This window comes from Amaranthus tricolor, chromosome 7 (genome assembly GCF_026212465.1).
Source record: "Amaranthus tricolor cultivar Red isolate AtriRed21 chromosome 7, ASM2621246v1, whole genome shotgun sequence".
NCBI classification, from domain to species: Eukaryota; Viridiplantae; Streptophyta; class Magnoliopsida; order Caryophyllales; family Amaranthaceae; genus Amaranthus; species Amaranthus tricolor.
The window spans coordinates 14,796,908-14,819,178 of record NC_080053.1 but is presented as its reverse complement, the minus strand read 5'-3'; the positions used below and the strand labels follow the sequence as shown (position 1 = coordinate 14,819,178).

At 36.8% G+C, this 22,271-nt stretch overlaps 1 protein-coding gene across 5 annotated transcripts; it reads left to right on the top strand.

The window, feature by feature from the left end:
• The first annotated feature begins 7,186 nt into the window (after positions 1-7,186).
• Positions 7,187-22,072, top strand: LOC130817976 (auxilin-related protein 2-like). 5 transcript variants are annotated; one of them, XM_057683977.1, is made up of 8 exons: positions 7,187-8,139; positions 11,015-12,638; positions 12,728-12,860; positions 12,982-13,079; positions 15,307-15,372; positions 17,240-17,329; positions 20,070-20,246; positions 21,238-22,072. In XM_057683977.1, the coding sequence occupies exons 1-8, from the start codon at positions 7,502-7,504 to the stop codon at positions 21,274-21,276; spliced, it is 2,865 nt and encodes a 954-aa protein (XP_057539960.1). In that variant the 5' UTR covers positions 7,187-7,501; the 3' UTR covers positions 21,277-22,072. The 5 variants fall into 5 exon arrangements, with proteins under 5 accessions (XP_057539960.1, XP_057539961.1, XP_057539962.1 ...); XM_057683978.1 differs by having other exon boundaries at positions 7,188-8,139; positions 11,153-12,638; positions 21,238-22,071; XM_057683979.1 differs by having other exon boundaries at positions 7,189-7,640; positions 11,077-12,638; positions 21,238-22,069.
• The last annotated feature ends 199 nt before the right edge of the window (positions 22,073-22,271 follow it).

Here is a 22,271-nt window from a genome sequence, read left to right as displayed (position 1 = left end):
ATCCGAGTGGTCAAAACCGGCAACAAAATTTAAACAACGCTGGTAGTCAAGCCAGTCAACAGCACGGGAATGGAAATCGTGGTAATGCTGATCAGAGATTCCAGCGACCTTTTTATGGCGGGCAAGGCCGGGTAGATGGAAATCGAGTAGAAGGGTCAGAAATGCAGCGCGGGGGAAATCACGTGGGAGGAAATAATGTACAGCCGGCGAGCGGAAGGGTATCTGCGGTCAGTGCAAGAGAAGCTGACCAGGCAGCAGATGTGGTTACAGGTACGTTCGCCATTCATTCTATAGCTGTGAATGTATTGTTTGATTCGGGAGCTACATGCTCATTTCTTGCAAAGAGTAAGGTGAACGAGTTGAATTTGGAGACCTTTGAAAAAGTTTCTTATACGGTGGCTGTACCATCGGGAAAATTGTACAGTTGTGAAAAACTGTATAGGGAGGTACCCTTAAGGATAGGAAAGGTTGTCTTTCCTAGCGACTTATATGTGTTAGATATGGAAGGTTTAGAAGTAATTTTGGGAATGGATTGGCTGGGAAGGTATAAGGCCACTATTGAATGCAGAGAGCAGAGAGTTTTGTTGGAAGGACCAAGAGGTGAAAGCGTTAGATACAGGAAGTTTCCCAAGGGACCCAGGACGAATTTGGTGTCGACCTTAGAGTTGCAAAGGCTTGTGAGGCAAGGACACCCTTTGTATTTATGTCATATCAGCCAGGGGGATAAGAAAGAGGGGAATCCCCAGGATATTGCTGTGGTGAATGAATTTTTGGATGTTTTTCCTGACGAGATTCCCGGAATGCCACCACAACGGGAGATTGATTTCACGATCGACTTGGTACCGGGGACTGGACCGATTTCTAAGGCCCCTTATCGTATGGCTCCAAAGGAGATGGAGGAATTGAAGTCTCAACTTGAAGAATTGTTGGATAAAGGTTATATTCGACCTAGTGTTTCACCTTGGGGCGCTCCAGTTCTGTTTGTGAGAAAGAAAGATGGTAGTTTAAGGTTATGCATTGATTACAGAGAGTTAAACAAGGTAACAGTTAAGAATAAATACCCGTTGCCCCGGATAGATGACTTGTTTGATCAATTGAGAGGAGCCGGGATCTTTTCGAAGATTGACTTAAGATCGGGTTATCATCAGCTAAGAATAGCTGAAGGGGATATACATAAAACCGCTTTCAGAACACGTTATGGGCATTATGAGTTCACAGTGATGCCGTTTGGGTTGACAAATGCTCCAGCCGCGTTCATGTGCTTAATGAACCAAGTGTTTAGTGCGTACTTGGATAAATTCGTCGTTATCTTTATCGATGACATATTGGTCTATTCGGAGGACCGAGAAGAACATCAGGAACATCTACGATTCGTCCTGCAAACCCTGCGAGAAAATAAGTTGTACGCGAAGTTGTCAAAGTGTGAATTTTGGTTGGATAAGGTATCGTTTTTGGGTCATTTTGTCTCTAAGGAAGGTATTTCGGTGGATCCGGTAAAGGTGGAGGCAGTTCGAAGTTGGCCGTCACCTAAGAACGTCACCGAGGTACGAAGTTTCCTAGGTTTGGCCGGGTATTACCGTCGTTTTGTTAAGGATTTCTCGCGTATTGCTCGGCCCATGACCTCGTTAATGAAGAAAGAGAAGAAGTTCGAATGGACGGATGAATGTGAACAGGCCTTCATGACTTTGAAGGAAAGGTTAACTACGGCCCCTGTTCTTACTCTACCTGACCCTAAGTTGGATTATACTGTTTACAGTGACGCATCAAAGAAAGGGTTGGGTTGTGTTCTGATGCAGGACCGTAAGGTGATTGCTTCTGCATCACGACAACTGAAGGTACATGAAGTTAATTATCCGACCCATGATCTGGAATTAGCCGCTATAGTTTTCGCTCTCAAGATATGGCGGCATTACTTGTATGGCGTTAAGTGTAGGATTTACACTGATCATCAGAGTCTGAAATATCTCTATACACAACCTGACTTAAACATGCGACAACGTCGATGGTTAGAGTTGATGACAGATTATGATCTGGAGTTCGTATATCATGAGGGGCGGGCGAATTTGGTGGCCGATGCTTTAAGTAGGAAGTCTAGTCACTCGCTGTCTGCCTTGGACGGAGTAGAAGAGTTGCATCGGGATTTTGCTAGGCTGAACTTGGAAGTAGTACGTAAAGGCGAACTACAGGGATGTTTGAATGCCTTGGCTATACGACCTTCGTTCTTTGAGGAAATTTTGAATTCTCAGGATAAAGACCCGAAACTCTTGAAATTAAAGGACCACGCACGGGAAGGAACAACAGAGGGATTCCTTGTCCATGAAGATGGAAGCTTGAGGTTCAAGGGTCGTTGGTGTTTACCGACAGGGGAGGAATCTTTGAAGGAACGTATCCTGGATGAAGCTCATTGTACGAAATTTTCAGTCCATCCGGGTGGTGACAAGATGTATCAAGATCTCAAGTTAATGTTTTGGTGGTCTGGGATGAAGAGGGATATTGCAGAATATGTCTCACGCTGTCTGACATGTCAGAAGGTTAAAAGTGAGCACAAGAGACCAGGAGGGTTATTACAACCGTTAGAGATACCAGTGTGGAAGTGGGATGATATCTCTATGGATTTCGTTGTGGGTTTACCTCGAACGAAAGCAGGTAATGATGCACTATGGGTTATAGTTGATCGTTTAACTAAGTCGGCACGTTTCATCCCTATGAACTGTCGCTGGGAAATGGAACAATTGGCACGAGCCTACATTAAGTATGTCGTACGATTCCACGGTGTACCCCGTACTATTGTGTCAGATAGAGACACACGATATCTGTCACAGTTTTGGCAAACCTTGCAACAGGCAATGGGTACAACGTTGTTATATAGTACGTCGTTTCATCCGCAGACGGATGGACAGACAGAACGGACGAATCAGGTATTGGAAGATATGTTACGTGCTATTGCCATGGAGTGGCAAGGGTCGTGGGATGAACATTTGGATCTAGTTGAGTTTTCTTATAACAACAGTTATCAAGCTTCTATACAGATGGCCCCATTCGAGGCTTTGTATGGGCGTCGTTGTCGTAGCCCGGTTTATTGGGACGATTTCACTGAAGCGGTGACCTTAGGACCTGAATTGTTGTTTCAGATGAATGAGAAGGTACGATTGATAAGGGATCGGTTGAAAGCGGCAAAGGATCGCCAAAAGTCGTATGCTGATTTGAAACGACGACCAGAGGAGTTCACCGTGGGAGAACAGGTATTACTTCGCGTATCACCCATGCGCAGAGTAGTACGTTTTGGTGCTCGGGGAAAGTTGAGCCCTCGGTTCATTGGGCCATATGAAGTTTTGGAACGTGTGGGTAAAGTGGCTTATCGGTTAGCTCTTCCAAACTCTTTAGAAAAGGTACATGATGTATTTCATGTGTCTCAATTAAAGCGGTATCATGCCGCAGCCACTCATGTATTAGATCCTGAACCTTTAGATTTGGATGCATCTTTGTCGTACCCTGAGCAACCGGTTCGAATCTTGGATAAAAAGGTCCGTAGCACTCGACGGAAGGATATAATTATGGTAAAAGTCCTGTGGTCAAATCACGAGCGTGAAGCGGCTACTTGGGAAACAGAAGACGCTATGCGAGAAAAGTACCCTCACCTTTTTCAGGTCAGTAGAGTTACGGGGACGTAACTTCTTAAGGGGGGTAGAGGGCGATAGGAATTTCGCACAAGGAATGTTAAATCTTTGTTTTGGTAGTTGTGTTTTTCTCATGAGTCATGATGTGCATGTGTGTTCTATGTTTTCCGTTGCCACATAAGTTACGAGAACGTAACTTCTTTTAAGGGGGGTAGTCTGTAACACCCCGTAATTTATCGGGTTTAAAAATAAATAATATATAATAAAATAAAATATAACAAAATAAAATAAATAAGTGATATTAAATTATATTATTTTACATAATTAATTATAAGTAACAAAGTAGGTTAATTTTAACGGTAACGAGTTTTATCGCATGATGTTTTGTTTCAATTGTGATAATAACACAATAATTACTCAATTAATTAAATGATTAATTTAAAAAAAAAATATTAAGGGGGAAATTGGAAGGGGCAGCCGGTTTGTGTGGAATGGGAGGAGTTTTTGTAACTCCTCTCATAATTAGGAATTAGTGCACACTTATGCTTTGATTTAAGTTTGCCATACCTTACATAATCACTCCATTCCAATTTCATTTCTCCACAAAAATTTCTGAAAAAAAATTCTCTTTGTTCCTTATTTGTTTCGGCAGCTTCAAAGGAAAAAAAAAATTTTCTTTTGGCTTGTTCAATTCAATCTTTTGTTCAAGGGGTAAGTTTATTTAAATTGTTATTATAAATTTTATTCAAAAAGATTTCTAAGGTGAAGTATATTTTTATGTATGATGATATCCTATGATTTTTAGGAGGATTGAATATACATTCTTTTATATATAATTTTCTCTACTAATCCTTTAATAAACTTCAATTTTGTTAAAAGGATTGGGTTATGTTTTCTTTTGATTTAAATTCTTTAACAAAGTTTAATTTGTTAAAAGAATTAAGTTAATATTGATATTTAAATAAATTTCTTTTATGGTTCACATATCTCTAACTAAAATACAATTTGTTAGTAGGAATTTTAAATGTATGAATTAAGTAAGGTAGGTATCCATGAGTTTATAAATCCTTTAACAAAATTTGATTTGTTTAAAGGATTGTCCTTATATATATATATGTTTTGGTTCTAAAATGATGATGTATGATTCTCTACAAAATTTTAATTTGATAAGAGAATCAAGTATATAATTTAATTATCATGGTTTATGAAACTTTAATTGCTCTTGAAGGATCTTGTGGATGAGTATGTCTTAAGTTGCTAGTTTTATGATTTTGATGATGGTTTAGATTGTTGATGGGATTTTATGTATTGTTACATGTGTGGAAATATCAAGTGGATTGTGTGGTAGGAGATTTGGTTTTAATTGTTTTATTTTAGTAAAATGTAAATTTGGTTTTTGGTTAGGAGTATTTTGGTGTGGAGATTTAAAAAGGTTTAAAATAATTTAAATAGGAAAAAAAATAATAATAATAATAATAATATATAAAATTAAAAAAAAAAAAAAAAGTTTAAGTAGAAGGATTTTCGGACAGCAGCTGCTGCCTCGGTAGTGGCGCCCCGATCCGAGTGTTGGGTATGTTGCGTTGTTGTTTTATTTAACCGATGCGTTTTAAAACTCGTTAAAACGCTTAAAATAATTAAAAATAGTAATTGGATGCTAGAAATTATGAAATTTGGTACCCAAGGTAATTGATGCGTTCCGGACGCAGCGGTGTAGTCGGATTTTTAATTTGAATTTTCTAAACTGTCCGAAATGGCCATAAAAGTTTCTGGTCAGAATGTAAAATTTGGAACTATTAGGAGTTTGATGAAAACATTTGAAATTATCAAGTCTTAGTGATATCTTAATGGTATTGAGTGGATTAAATGTGTAAACACGGTCTAATACGTGATCGTTCTGTGTTATTTAGGACCTCGTTTCATAAGAGGGCGAAATTTTAATTGTGCTTGAACAACGTGTGTTTGCAACGTTCAAAGGTACACGCTTAGACCATACTGTTTATATGGTTGTGCAAGTAATGTTGTTTTATTCCTAATCAAGGCATTGTAATCACATAAGGATTAGACACCTCAAATAATATGAAATAATTATGTGGAAATTGAGAATTTATGGATATGTTACCCAAAAGGGTTAACAAATAAATTGGAAAACTATCAACTATTTTTCCCATGGCATTCAGGGATCTTTATGGTCACCATGGGGGTATGCATACTTAGCCTTTGGCGACCCGAACAAGACGGGCAACGTCTTAGGTAGGTGATTGCCTTGGGATTTGCTCTCCCAAGTGTATTCCACCAAACAAATTTGAAATATGACTTGTACGACCCGAACAGGACGGGCAACGTTACAAGGTTGGAAATAATGAATAAAGATTACATAATAGAGCCTTTGCATGCTAGGGTAAACACAATGCTTGTATTCAACCTGTTTTGTATATGTATGAAGTCTCTGACGTGTATTGGTTGTTCTTTGGAACCTGCTACGTGTTATCATACGACGTGCAGCAGGTTAACTGCAGGAGGGGGCTGGAGTGAGGATTCAGCTTAGAACCCGTAACTATCAAGTCTAGACTTACTTTGTAATGAGTCTAAATACCTCAGTTTATGTAACCAAAGTTTATGATGTTTTCTTCTTATCTCGTACAACTTTTAGCTAGTCTAGAGGCCGGTGGGCTCTCGAGTTGTATGTAAAGACTTCCGCTGTTTTGTTTGGTTTTGTTTTGTTTGGCGCTGTATTCTTTGTTGACCATATTCCTTTACCGTTGGAACGTTGACGATCCGAGTAAGGATGAGTTTCCTTGCGTCCGTTTGTGAGCCGGATTCATGTTTTCACATGATTTTTTCCGGGTCACTTAAACCGGGCCGTTACACCTTGGTTGTACTTAGGGAATTGTTGGCCTTGGAGGATTAAAACTCCTAGTCTTTCAATTCAAGATTCACCTTACAAACATTGTTCTGTTTGTGTGAATCATATCACCGTTTCGTGTGTGTTTTGGGCTTGTTTGGTTGTTACATTGCGTGGATTTGAAGGCTGGTTTGCATCTTCACATTATATTGAAGAATTCCAACCCAAACACGCATCACTATGGCAAATAAAGAGTTTGCCTCTTGTTCACATTCATGGTTCAGACCTAGAGTGGAGAAAAATATATTTGTTGAAAATTCTACCTAAAATCAAAAAATTTCCATGGAGAGCATGTTAGGACATCCTCCGAACTATACACTTAGCAAGAAAGGCATTAAGGTTACACAATAGTGTTTAAATGTGGTTGTGGGGAAAAGTTTGCTCATGTGCTATGATATTGCTATTGAACAAAGAAAGTGTGGTATGTTATCTTATTCATAATAATATCCATACACCTCCTAATATGTGTTATAGATGTAATACTGTTGCAACTTCTATGTGCAATATGGTGTGGCTTCATAGTAGTCATTATTGAATCAATAATATTATTTTTATCCATAATTCAAGTAAAAAACTCATTCATCAAATTTTTTAATTTTAAATTAAATACTTTTTAATTCATTATATATTATCATAAACACAAATCCTATCCTGTTAAAATATAAAAAAAACCACTAGATTTTCTACTTGTTCAATTAATTTTCCTCATTGTTCTTTCAAACTCAAACCTTGTTTTTAACTTGTTTTTGTTTCCTTAAAATTTTTTAATTTTATTATTTTCTGATTATTCTTCGCCATCTTTCTTCAATGCAACTTGGATCTAATAATAATAATTTTTTTCCCCCTTTCATGCAAAAAAAACTCCATGATCGTCACCTTCTTTTTCAAATCAATACCCTAGCCCAAAAATTTCCCCAATTTTCGTCTTCTTCATCTTTCTTTCATTGTCCTCAGATCGAGAGGGAACAACAACAACAAGATGAACGATTTTCAAGGTTTATTGTCCAGCGATTATGGCTTTAAACCTCAAGGTAAAGCTGCTCCAATGGCATCTTCTAAATCGACTTCTATTTCTTCAAATTCAAAGTCAAATTCAACATTTAATTTCGAGATCGGAGGTACCAAATCGTCTTCTTCTTCTTCTTCTTCTTCTTTTATCGATGATCATGAAACCCCATTTCGTTCTAATCGCAAAACGAATTCAAATGATTTTGCCGATTTAGGTGATGTTTTTTTTAGTAAAAAGGTTGATAATAATAATAATTCTTCAAAGGTTAATAATTCGGTGAATTTTGACTCCATTTTTGGTGGTGATGGAGGTGGTGGTGGAGGAGGTGATTCTGGGCCGAGGTTTTCGTCATTGCCTGTTTTTGATAAGCCGGTTTGTGATGATGATATTTCGAGCTCCATGACGTATGATGATATATTTTCCTCTTCCACTACAAGGAAGGGGGATGCATTTGATGATCTTTTAGGAGGGTTAGGGAATAAGGAGCAGCAGTCGTTGAGGTCAGTAGGGACAGGTTCGGTGTCGAAGGGGAATGAAAAGGGTAATATTCCTAGTTTTGATGATTTGTTGCCAGGCTTTGGTAGTGGAAGTGCCACTTCTTCTAGCAGGTAGAATAATGCTGAGGTTTTGATTGCTCTTTTTGAGTTTAAGTTGATTATTTTCGGTTAGAGTTTGCTTAATTAAATGTTTTTTTTGCTGTCGTTGATAGTACTTAATTGGAATTAAGTGTTAGAAGCGAACTGTGTCAGCATTGAGGGTTGATTGTGCTATTGTATAGTATTATCGTTGGGTAAGTGTTCAAAAGTTTAATCTGGTTTTGTGCGAAATTGAGTGTTGTAAGCTGATTTTGTTGGATTCGTTTTGCACTTAGTCCTTACATTTCCTCAGCCTACCTTTAATATAAAATTAGGGAAATTCCTGTGGTAACCTTGAACTTTCGGCTTTTCCACGTGGTAGTCAAAATTTTTTAATCCACATGGTGACCTTCCAATTTTTCCACGTGGTAGGCAAAAAGAAAGTTGTTTTGTTAATTTTACGCTTTTCTACCCAACGTAATGATATTTTTTTAAAAAACAAACATCATGATCACCTTAATTGCCACATATTTCGAAATTCAGTTGAAATAAATACTTAATTCAATCAAAAACTTAACATTTTATCTACCATATGGAAAAGCTGAAATTTCAAGGTCACCACATAGATTTAAAAAACATTTGTGAAAAAGCCAAAAATTCAAGATTACCACGTGGAATTTCCCTAAAAATTATTTCTGAGTTGTTCTTAAATGTCTTAATGTGATTAACTGATTGTCAATGCAGTATTTTGTGGTACGTTCTTTTACAATGTGGATTCAAGTTTTTTAAGCCAAAGTAGATTTTGTAGATAATCAGTATGAAGATGGCCATGAGTACTTTGATTATGGAAATGAGTCAATATTTTGTTTAGTCGTGTGTAATGATGGACAATGATCTTGAGAAGGCATGTTTATGTGGCTGATAGTGAAAAGGGGGTTTAATAGGAATGTAGAAGGTTAAGAACTCTTAAGCAATAAACTTAGCTACTTGCCTACACCCACCCCTTGAATAGGTGTTTGGATTTGTTTTCATACTGTCTTGAGTTTTCTTTTTCCCCGCAGTGATTAAAATGAAGTGTGATACTGACAGATTTGAGTAATGATGTTCAGCACGTCTGCTGATGTTTATCACTTGCTTGCATATTAGCATTGTGATTATCATTCTGTAGAAATACACAAGAACTAGCTAGTCGATCTTTGCTTTTGTAGTGGTATGAGTATTCTCCAATAGTTATGATCATTGATTCATTGCTTTGGTTGTGGTTAGTTTCTTAAGGTACAGTGATGCAATAACTTGGATGCGTTAAAATTGCTGTCTTGGAGGGTGCTCTCTGTAGAAGGATCCTAGTTCTTAAGCAGTTTCTACTAGTTTCCTCTCCCTTATCATGCATATGTGGGAAGTCTGACTTGGGTATTTATAGATCTTGTGCTCGATGAGGGTTAAATTTTTTGTCTTAGAAGGGCAATTTTTGTAGGTAGATCTTGTCTGTTAGCAGTTTGTTCTAGTGGATTTTGTGGCAGCTTATTATTGTTAAATTGGTACCTTTTTTTTGGGGATCGGTGGTTATTGGGCTGTTCGGTGTGGCATCTTGGTTATGTTTCTGTTTAGAAACTCCAGGAAATAGGTCTCTCTTAAATGACGCCTTGGCAGTTGAAACATTTGATAATGAAATGACAAAATCTTCCGTACAAGAAGACTTCTAAACATGCGTGTTGCTCACAGTTGCTTGTTTTTTCTTGGAAACATCAAAAAATGTGTGGAGAAAATTAAAATTTAATGGGAAATAAAAATTCATGATCTCTTTTGTCTGTAGTCATACATTGTGATGAGAACTTTCAATGGAGCTTATTATTGTTAAATTTGTAATAGAGAAATAAAGAAATTTTGTGAGGTAGAGGAAGCAAATGCCGAAGATGAAGAAAAATTTAGTCAAAATACAAAGAAAATAAAATCTCCAGAAGAGGGAACATCCAAATAAAGAAGATAAGAGAGGCAATAAAGAAAACCAAAGGAGAGTGGGGTCTTTTGACCTATACTTTTGGTGCACCTTTCAAAGGGAGGAAATGGACAACCCATTTTTATATGGGAAGTTGGGTACATTATATAGTGCAAAATATTGATGGTATCAGTGCATTTTTGCTGTATTTTAAAATTTTTTGAGGATATTGCAACCGTAATATAGGTCATGATGATCGCAAAACCTATCGTGAAAGTTGTTTGGCGACTATTACAGACTTTGCACTATATGAAGGGAAAGAGAAGCCGGGATTTTAGAGAAACACTAATAGGCAATGTGATCTAATACTTTATTGTATGGAATGCTATTGCAATTTTAGTTTTGTTTTTGAATTAGGAAAGTTTCCGTACACACTTCCCTTGCATTCAACGTAGATTAGGTATCAACAAAAATTGTAGACTTTATCTTTGATGCAAACCTTTTAGATCTAGTTACGAGTCATTTTGTCATTGTCATAGGTTTTGTTGTTGCTGTAATTGTTTATGTTCATTCTCTATGGAGTCCGATTCATAGTTTTTGGCTTTGGTATTATAATAGGCTATACTAAAATTATCATTTAATCTTTTGTGCTTCTCATTTATGTGAAATTGTTTGTGATGTTGGCAATAAAAAGTCAATCGAAAATAACTTTTTGTTACTAGGCGGGAGCCAAGTGTGGGTAATGGCATGTTATTGTTTTTAGGCGGGCTTTAGAGGGACCGGAATAATGGATTTAGACAATTCTGAGTATTTTTTGATTCACTGTAGATGGACGTCATGTATTCATCTATGTCCCCCTTTTCCTTTTCTTGCTTCTGCCACAGTCTTGTGCTTGATCTATGGTAAGTAAGAGTTGAGTTTTCATTTCTTTTAGGATTATGTTTGAAAATTATGTGGTATCCTTTCTAATAGGATTTCATCAGATGCTAGTAGAATGGCTTCAAGTGTAATAGATGATCCTTTTGTTGTCCTAGACTCAAGTTCAACTTCGGTGTCATCTACCTCTGGGACCTTTGTTGATCCTTTTGAGGAGTTTGGTAATTTTAACAGGTCTGGGAGAAAAACAGCTGAAAATTCAAGTAGGGGAGTCTTTGATGATTTGGATCCCCTTGGTGGCTTTGGAAATTCTGGGCCTACATTTTCAGCTGAGACCAAGGTGGAAGAAAAGAATACAAATGCTTTTGGGACAGAATCCACAGTTTATGGAAGAAAAACTTCAGTTGGTGATGATGCAAGCCAAAAGTCTTCTGTAAGAAGCCCTGAAATAGGTTTTGAGAAAAAGATGCCGGCTGAGAATCAAGCAGAACCCAGTATCTTTGAGATGCCTTCAGTGCGTGCAGAAACTAGTTGGTCTACACCACATGTTTCGTTCCCTGTTCATAGCAATGCTAGCTTTATGGAGTCAAACTCTCATGGGTATGTCTCTCCTAGTTCTGAGGAAAATGTGGGATCATCCGAGGATATATGGCTCACTGTATCAGAAGTTCCTCTCTTTACACAACCTGCAGCTACTCCACCTCCTTCAAGACCACCACCTCCAAGACCAGCTCGTTTTTCTAGAGGGGAATCTGGTTCTTTTCCTGCTTCAAATGTGCACAAAAAAGTTAATGAGTATTCTACATATCCTGGTTCTGTATCAAATATCCAGTCTCCAAAATCAACTCCTTCTGGGGCAAAAGGATCTTTTGCTTCTCCCATTGATGAGCTGGAGGAATTTGCTATGGGAGTGAAGCAAAGTGATGTGGATGCAAGCTCAAATGTCCGATCCAGTGAAGATTATGCCTCCAGTTCTGTCGCAGCTGCATCTGCTGCAGCCATGAAGCAAGCCATGGAAAGAGCCGAAGCTAAATTTAGGCATGCAAAGGGAGTAAGAGAGAGAGAAAATGCAAAGGCCTCTAGGAGCAGGGAATCTATGCATGTTGAAAAGGAGGAGACTCCTGCATTCAAGGCTTCTGAGAGAGAATTTAAGGAAAATCAAGAACGGCTAGAACGTGAACGGAAACAAAAGGAAAGGGAAGAGGAAGAAAGAAGACAAAGGGAGGAAGAGGAGAAAAGGCGTGTTGCGAAAGAGTCGGAGGAAAAAGAGAGAGAGAAGAGGAGAATTGAGAGGGAAAGGGAGCTCGCCAGGCAGGCTGTTGAAAGGGTTGCAAAGGAAGCACGTGAAAGAGCAGCTATTGAAGCTCGTAGCAGGGCTGAAAGGGTCGCTGTTCAGCGAGCACAAGCTGAAGCCCGAGAACGTGCTGAAAAGGCTGCAGTACAGAGGGCACAGGCTGAGGCACGAGAGAGGGCGGCTGCTGGGGCTAAGGAAAGAGCTGAAAAGGCTGCTTCTGAAGCAAGGGAAAAGGCGAAAGCTGAAGCGCGTGAGAGGGAAGCCAGGGAGAAAGAAGCACGTGAGAGAGAAGCCCGGGAGAAAGAAGCTCGTGAGAGAGCTGCCTCTGCGGTGAGATTAAATCAACAGAACAATGAAAATGATCTTGAATCATCCTTTAACATGGGCCGAGCCAGCAGTGCACCAAGGCCTAGGGCTGCTTCATCGGTGTGTACCAATTAAGTTATATTCTAGGCTTGAGTTTGAAGTTTGAAATTTGACAGATTTTTTGTATACATCTTAAATGTAATTTTCAGGATCCATTTGAAACTCAGTTTCAGAGTAAACCAGCTCCTCAAACAACCAGAACCTCTGTTAATTCCTCCTCCAGCATGAGAAAAGCATCTTCTTCAACAAATATTGTAGACGATCTAAGTTCAATATTTGGAGGTAATAGAATCAGCATGATGAATTACATGTTAGCATTTTCATTTTTCCTCGTCTTTTTATCTACTGTATGAGGTTCCCTACTTAGAAAGCTTATGCCTCATCTTTGTCTTCCTTGTAAAAGGTCCCTCATCACCAAGTGATTTTCAAGAAGTTGAAGGGGAAACCGAAGAAAGACGCCGTGCTCGAATGGAACGACACCAAAGGACCCAAGAACGTGCTGTATGTGTCGTTGTTTCACATCTTGTTTATATGCTACTTTTGATCATGTACATTCCATAGAAACTGAATGTTACAAGACACAAAAAAATAAATAACTTGATGTCTTTGCCTTTAATCAATCAAGCTGTAGCTCAATAATGTTGCAAATTATTGCTATTGTAGTCTCACTTTTCTTGATTACCGGATATTTGGAACATTAGTCTCGATGCATTATATTTTTAGGGAGTAACATGAAAATGATGACAAAGCCTTAGTCGTAACATATGGAGGTATGTTTTGAGAAAAACCGGTAATAATACTCTCACATCTTCTGATCATCTTCATAAACAATCATACTTATCATTTACTCCCTCCCTCCCTTTGATTTTGTCCTACCTGCTATTTAGTTCGTCTAACTGAGCTTGCCACATTACTAGTTTTGAATATTACTCTAGCTATAGTACCCCACTAAAGCCTCTAATTTTTTTTTTCTCTTTTCTACATTAAAGTTTATAATTACCTCACTAAAATATATGACCCCCTTCAATATCCTACTAAAATACCCATTTACCCATTTTTCTTAATCTTTGTACCATCTCCTGAGGAGCAATCTCAGGGGGAGAGAGGAGTATCTTGAAATGATCCCACATTTATGATACCTCTGCTTTTATTAGGGCCTACTAACATGTTGATCCACTTTGTATCTTGTTGTTGGTCTTCCAATCTATTTTTTACTTGTGTTGTTTCACTAATCGAATTCCATGTTTAAAAGCACACAACCCACATTTTTAATCTTAATTAACTAAGTTGACAACAACAATTAGCGAACAACCCTTCACTAAGCTGCTACTAAATCCACGAACAACAATCAACATCACCTAGTCTCAACTTCACTCTTTTCTTCAGGAAATGGAGTGACCAACAAAAACCGCTTGATATCATGAACAATGGATTTTACATATTAATGGGAACAACCATTCTTTCTCAAGCTCAAATTTATGTCAAAAAGAATGTCATATTTCCATATGATTTTTAATATCTGATTGTAGTACATGATTGTTTTGGGCCTAGGGAATGATATTCTTTACGGAACCCTTTTTTCCAATATAGGTTGATAGATCACAATAGGAATTAGGTAAAGTACATTTAAGAGTGAAGACCTATGTGGATTGAATCTCCTGGTTTGTGGACTTCTTTTGTAGACATACTTGATTTAAAAATTATTTTTACATTTTTCGCCAAATGATTATGCTTCCGTAGACATGCTTTGTTTAGGGATGGACATGGGTCTTGAACTCATGGGTCTAGACCCGAATTTGTCCTTAATTTAAGGATATAGATCCTCCCATTTTGGAACGTATGGGTTCGGGTTAGATTGGGACTGGGTCCAAGATTTGTAGACTTAGGTCCGATCCTTAGATCCTAAATTACAATAAAAAATGTAACTCATATCAAATTGAACACATGTCTTGATCACTTGATACTAATTTCATTACACTACTTGCTACTAAATACCAATTAGTGATTAGTTTCCATAAATGTAGGTCTATTGGTGGAAGTACATAATTCTTTACTGAATTTTTATTTAATATATTAAATATTTAATATTTGTTATATGTTTAATGTCCATCCATTGACTTGATAACTTTTTTGTTCATGCGCTAAATTTTTGTTTGTTTACTTTGGTACATATTTGTTTAATTTGAAACATGATAATCTAATTTATAGTTTCGTTTGTTGGGCTGTTTATTTTGTAACTAGTTTTGTTTTATAATGTGAAAGTATTACTTATAATATGTTTTTCATTTTCAAAAACAATCAAATGGTTGGATGAGTTTGATATTGTTTATAACATGAAATTTGGAAGACATGATGGAATCGAATATTACATCAACATTAGTTTAGTCTCATTAATGAAAAAATGATTTGATGACTTTTTACATGAATTTATCTTATTTGATTTTATATTTATTAATGCAAAATTAAATAAAATGTGTTGGACCCATATATGTATCCTAGGCCCACCACACCTTATGAGTCTGGGTCAGAGTCCTATTTTTTCCAAATTCATGCCTTATCGATTTAGGTCAGGATCTGGATCCAAAAAAGAATAGGATTTGAATTTGGATTTGGCTGGACCCTCCCCATGTCAATCCCTAATTCGGTTTGGTGACTTTTGGATGTCCTCTTATTTAATTCATCAAAATGGCTATGAAAAAAGTTCATTATATGTGTGTTTGCCTTTCAGCAAAAGGCTTTGGCTGAGAAGAATGCTCGAGATCTTGAAGCTCAAAGGGAACAATCCGAGAGACATGTAAGTAGAGATACTTTAATCAAATATCCATATATCATCCATCCTTCTGTTTCTGAAATAAGCAAAGATACATCCTTGAAAATGATGCCCACTATATTTGGTTTGTTTGTCGTAAATGTTTCACCATTGATCAGTATATATTGTTTGGCTTCTATAAATACTTACTAATTACTTATCACCATTCGTTTGCTAAGTGCACTGCATTATTGATCCCTAGGAGAACAATTTGAGTTAAAGCGCAAACTTGATTTGAGCGACTCATCATTTGTTTGCTAAGCGCGCTGCAGTATTGTTCCTTCCTATGTGACACATGATGAGAGTTTCCCCGTTGAATTTTTAGTTTTCTTGCTTTGAAGGCTAAGATAATTGGACTCGCTTGTGTTGGATATAGTCATATAGAAGTGTGTTTCAAGTGTTCTTCACCACGCTATGTAACGTTTCCTTGATTTTGTAAAAGGCACAAATTTATGTAAGTTCTGAACCCATGTCAGAGTCAACTTAGGTATATTTCGTGAAATCTTAATTTTGTAAAGTGTGCCTAGTTGCGCCTAAGGCGTGAAGCGTAGGCGTTTTGATAGGGTCAGGCAGGTAAATTCTTAAGGCAAGTGTCTTAGATCACCTTTTGGTCTTAGCCTCAAAAGAAGCTCATTTGCTTTTTTGCTTCAGGCACCAATACGTAGGTTTTCTTTTATCTTTATATCTCTTATGGGTTTTTTCACGGGGTTTTCATTAATTTCTTACGGGGTTTTGGGGGGGGTCTCTCACCCAAAGGGTTGCTCTTTCGCTTGGCCTTTAGGCTATAGGGACCTTTTGCGCCTTAGGGTGCCTTCTAAAACTAACAGTGAAATGAGGAGTTATGTGTAATAGTTTGAAGGTGCCCTCACGGGTTAGCCTGATAGGATGTATTATTGTTTCCATATCGACCACCCTACTTATAACTATCTTTGTTTCAGATTATGAGAAACAAGCGACTCAGTCTTTTGGGATAAAGATTTTGGATAACAGTAATAACTTCATTTTATCAGTAATTTATCTAGTGCTTATTGACTGACGTAGATGCTCAATTCTCAGGTGCATGTACAAACCCTTGATAGGCCGATTTTGTAGCCTCTTGCTGTCTCCGACTTGTTGAATGTTATATGAAATTATGTCTGCAGTGGTGGATCACAATTATTGTAGGGTGACCAACTTAAAAGAAAAGTTGAATAAGAATTTTAAATAAAAATTAATTTAAGGGGCTTCGCCCCGGTGGGCCATAGAGAAGGTCAGCCATTGTATGATAATCATCATCATCATACCCAATATCCCGCTCGAGAGCAGGGTCTGGGTGAGGAAAGGTGACGGACAATCCATACCCGTACTCCCTTTACAAGGAGAACTAGAGGAAAGCGGTCGATTTTACCCCAAACAGAAGAAGCCCTGCATAAGAGGATATGAGTAGCAACGTTGCCTCAAGATAACACCTGCTTGCAGAGAAAGACTAGGTCTACATAAAATAACATAAAAATAAAGTACAAACGAAAGATAAAAATAGATAAAATAAAACCACGATGAGAGAAAAAAAAAGAAACAAAAACGGAGTGGGTAAGAAGCAACTAGACACTAGGTCATGAAGGCAGCTAACGAGACTGATAGTAGTCTAAGATACGGATCTGACGTCTCTAACCATTCCTATCCCTAGTGAGGTCCGCAGAGAGGCTCTACTCACTCAAGTCGTTCTTTATTTGCTCAACCCTAAGTTTTCTTAGGTCTTCCTCAATTTCTCTTTCCCTCCACTTGGTATGATAGAATTAGTAAAATGAAAATATTAGAATCACTTGAATTTATATCTTATGACTCATTTGTTTTGTTGTTTGACTAATTCTAGAGGATTGCTGAAACACTTGATGCTGAGATTAAACGTTGGGCAGCGGGGAAAGAAGGAAACTTGCGTGCTCTCCTGTCAACACTGCAATACGTAAGTATACATTAATAACATTATATTACTGTTACAATATTTATGGTTGTGAAAATGGCGAATCAAGATGAGGGTCTATTTAGCTTGATTTTAAGTTTTTGGTTTTGTAACAACCGAAAACTGATTTTAGTTTCATTTCTCAGTTTTTTCCAAACTAAAGGAAAAATGTACTCACGTTTTTTATTTAAGAGGCTGGTCCATACAGTGTTACTTCAACAACACAAGTTTATAGTGTATGATAGCAAAAAGTGGTTATGATCAACTAGAGGGACACATCATTCCTAAGGGATCTTGTTTTAGCTTTAGTAGAAATTTTAATCTAATTCTCTCGTTGTCCTCATGATTTTGCATCCTTTTCCATTTTAGTTTGTCCCACCTGCGCTGGTCTTTTCTTTATTTGGATATGGTCCCCACATTTTTCAATTAATCTCATCCACATATTTATTCTCTCTTCTAATTGCATCTATAATCCACCTATTTATTCCACTCACTTGTTTTTTTGTCTTATTCACCAACTACAAACTAATAGTAAACTTTTGAAAAGGAGTGATACCTCAAAAGGACAGAGGTGATAAGGTAAATTTTCCCATAGCCATTTATAACAAATGATGCGAAAGCATCTGAATATAATTTTGGCAAATACCATCTTTTGATCACAATAAATTTTTTCTTTATCAAAAATAAAAATAAAAGTGGCTAATACCATATGTTGAGCACAAAATGGCAAATCTCCAATATGTCTATTCCTCACCCACTTAATAAAAAAAATATGTGAGTGCATTCTAATGACGTAAAGAAACGCTCCGTTTGAGAAAAGGAAAAACACTCTTTCTCTTTATGGTGACGTACAAACATGAAGATACCTCTGCTTGAGTGAATCAAAACTAGAATGGTATTGGGTTAAAATAAATGTTGACGCCACGATGCTACAGGAGCTATAAGAGGTTTAGGCGTGGTGATTCGTGACAATAGTGGTGATCTGCTTGCTGCTGGGGTTAGGAGGATGCGAGCTTTGTGGCCTCCTGATATAAGTGAACTCGCAGTTGCTATCTTCGGTGTCGAATTGGCCATTCGCTTGGGTTTCTCCAATATTCAACTTGAAGGAGACAATGTGAATGTCATGATGGGTCACACAAACAAATCTAAGGGCTGCTCTCCTTTTTTCTTCTTCTTGATAGTATCAGTCCCGGATTTTAACTATGTCGGGTTTTCGGAGTAGTGTAGTGCACCGAAGTGGTAACACTGTAGCACATTTGGTGGCTTGATGGAACTCGGACTCTGTAGAAGAGACTATCTATATGCATCCCTTCCCTCATCAACTTGTATCTTTGGCTACTATTTATATATATAAGCTTTGCAGGTTTTATTTCAAAAAAAAAAAAACAAAACATGAAGATACCCCTGCTTGAGTAAATCAAAACTAGAATAGTATTGTCTTCTATTCATGTTAAAATATTTCTAAAGAAACTCGGAACATGTTCTTTTATTATTTTTGATGAGACTATGTTGCAAATGATATACTGTGACAACCTTCTGGATGAGCTAATCCTAAAATGGCATTTCAACCGTTTATGCATACATGAAAAAAAAAAAGAAGCATTTTCAACAACTTTAATCTTGTTAAACCTTGCATATCTCTGATGAAAGAAGCTATTCATTGGAGATTCTCCAACTATTTAATGAGCTCGTACAAGACAAGGGATAGAACATAACTCTGTCGCTTACAATTTACTAGAAAACGCACACTTCAGCACCTTCTCAAAGAAGAAAAGATTTTTGCTAATGTTCTAATGCATTTCACTGAATGTTGATCAATTTTGTGTTTTAATTCCACTGATAGATCGTATCATTGAAAGGCTCAGTAAGCAGGTCTATTGATTCCGAAGTTTTCCTAGTTTTTTAGGCATTGCATCAGTTACTATCATATTATCCATGTGAAATTAACAAGAATTATCTGACCTGAAGCAATGAACATGCTAAATACGGCTTTGTATACGTGGATGACTCTTAAATTTTTAGCTCTTCACAATCTTTATTATTTTGAGTATTGCTCATAAATCATCATCAACCTATTTTAAACTGAATCTTTAACAAAGGTTGAGCTACAGTTGCATATGATTATTGCTAATTTTCTGTTTTGCAATCTAGAAGGATTTTTGTTTATAAGATTCTATACACTTGTAAAGATCGCAAAACATGCTGCATAGTTTCCAACTATTTTCCTATTTTTGACAAATGTGTAATTTTTTTTGAGACAGTATGTGTTAATGTTCGTTTACGTGGTGGTGGTGGTGTTGAACTTCACTGGTTGATAAGCCGGACCTTGTATTGTTTTCCATCTCCCCCACACATCTAGATTTGTAGTATCAGAAACTTTTCACATTTGTAGGCATTGTTTACAACTTTGTCCTATATTCTGTCTTGAATGGTGATGAAATTTATTTTTAACAAAGAGATAATCTTTTAATCTTCGATGGGTTTGTGTTGGGTGTGATTGGCTGATGACATGATGTGGTGATGGTTATCATGTTTATTTGCAACTTTAGCTCTTTTCTATTTCTCTTTGCTAATTCAAGAAGCTATCACTTATCAGGTGGTTGGGTATATCTTTGTGCCCCATTCACTTGTTATGATCATGATTGTGCCTTGGAAAAATTTACTTTTTAACTTCATGTGTATAGAGGTTTTGTCTAATGTCCCGCAGCAGCTGATTGCTTTTGTTTTTCTCAATGGTGACTAGGTTTTATGGTCAGAGTGTGGCTGGCAGCCTGTTTCTTTGACCGACTTAATTACTGGTGCAGCGGTCAAAAAGGTTTACAGAAAGGCTACATTGTGCATTCATCCAGACAAAGTGCAGCAGAAGGGTGCCACTTTGCAGCAGAAATATGTTGCGGAGAAGGTGTTTGATCTGTTGAAGGTATTAAAAAACACAATATAAGGCTCTTGAGCATCGCCGCTAATTCGCCTTTTGAATTCGGAATTCACTCAAAATTGTTGAAAAATAGCCCAAAACCGACCATAATTTCATTTTTTCGATTTGCGATTTGCGATTCATGGGAAGATTAGCGAATCATGCGACACAACTCTTAAGTCTTAATCGAGATTACATCTTGACATTTTTCGATTTTCCTCTTGGTGCTTCATTCTCCTTGAATTATTTCTGAATAGGAAGTTTTTTATGGTGTGGTTGTTTGTGCATTAGAATGAACAGAAAAATCTGTTCGTGTTTTGTTAAATTTAATTTATTCTAGTATAATTGGATTTCCACTTATTTTGATGGGGCCAAAGCTTGACGTTTGCTACCAAGGGTCAAAAGAAAGCACTTTTTTGTTTGTTTTATCATCAAGAAGGGTATCATTAATAAGGTTAAGATTGCGTACACCCGACCCTTCCAAACCCTACACTAGGTGATGCCACTTAATGACATTGGGGTAATGGAATGTTGTTGTACTATAATTAGATGATTAATGATTTTGGGGATCTAAAGGGTCGTTTCAATGGTTTACTTTTGGGCCTTTTGAGAAAATTGACCTTTGCCTAAAGGTGGCTTCACTTAATAATCCTTTTGATAATTGAACTTCGACAGTGTGTATAACTTATGATTTCCTTGCCTTTATCTTGGCCTGGTAAAGCTCTTTGGGAATTTCATGGTTACTTTAATGTCCATGTCTTATTTGTAGACACTATCGAATACTCCTTTTGATTGAAACAAAGTACCACTTTCGATTTCATTTACACTGTAGTTTGTTTTTTCTTAGTCAAGTGTTTATAGGACATTCTTTATTACTTTTTTGTACTCCACAGAAAGACATTTAGTTTAATGGTTTACTGTTGAGGCCAATAAAAGTTATTGATTATTGCACGGATAACTGTGTTAATTAAAAGTTCTGATTTTGGTTATAAAATAGGAAGCTTGGAACAAGTTGAATTCAGAAGAGCTTTTTTAAGTTGGGTTTCTGGTTTGGCATATATGTTCACTCCTTTTTGCAAGCTTGAGCTATCGGGAAACCATTGTCCTTTTTCAATCTGGTTCAAGTTGCTGCTCAGTTGGCTTGGGTTTTTCAATGTCCACGGTTAGTGACATGGTTGATATTTGGCAAACGCCCTTGAGTCCAGCTGAGTTAATTGATGATTATTCAGGAGTAGTTCATGAAGTGCAGGTAGATGATCTAGAATATCATTTGTCTTGGTCATCTTTGTCAATTTTCATATTTATAAGCAGATGCCATCCTTTTGTGTTGGAGCGTTTGTATTGTATCCATTCTTTTTACACTTTTGATAGTATATATACGAGCCAATCTCTTTGATGCTGTATTTAATGGTATTTGGGTAATGATATGGTATTTGATGAAGGTATTCAATGTATGATTACAAATAATCATGATTTTTTTGAGGATTGTGAAATTTGATTGACTATGTGAAGAAAGAGAACCATGTGTTGTTACTTATGTAATTCCAGCTTGGGAAATTGTTGTAGCACCATCTTGTATCATAATTTTGTCTTGTGATTGGTTCCTTTAATTCGTTTCAGATGATTTTAATAATGATTCAGTTCATTATTTTGCTTCATGAGTTGAGTTATTTTATTAAGCTTGATTTTGTGTTTGTACTTGCGAATTCCTACATATTCATTTTGGAGAATGTTATGTTTTGATACAATCCATTAATATTTACATTAGTGAAAGAAACGAAGATCTAATGCCAGAATAACTGGCGATAAACAAAGTAAATGATGGGAAAGTTTTGAAAATTTGATTAAATGCTACTAACATTCTATTATCCTAATGTCATCATGTAAGGGTTTAAAGAATATATATATATATATATATATATATATATATATATATATATATATATATATATATATATCCTTGTGATAATATACTTTACACAATTGAAGTATAATATTTTTTAGGGAAATTTGCAAAAAAACACCTTTTAA

What these genes read in the sequence shown, in the direction of transcription:
- LOC130817976 (XM_057683977.1), top strand. Translation starts at nt 7,502, where the DNA reads ATGAACGATTTTCAAGGTTTATTGTCCAGCGATTATGGCTTTAAACCT. An exon ending in TCTAAGTTCAATATTTGGAG is followed by an intron (nt 12,861 to 12,981) that starts GTAATAGAATCA and finishes TCCTTGTAAAAG; the next exon opens with GTCCCTCATCACCAAGTGAT. An exon ending in AAAGGACCCAAGAACGTGCT is followed by an intron (nt 13,080 to 15,306) that starts GTATGTGTCGTT and finishes TTTGCCTTTCAG; the next exon opens with CAAAAGGCTTTGGCTGAGAA.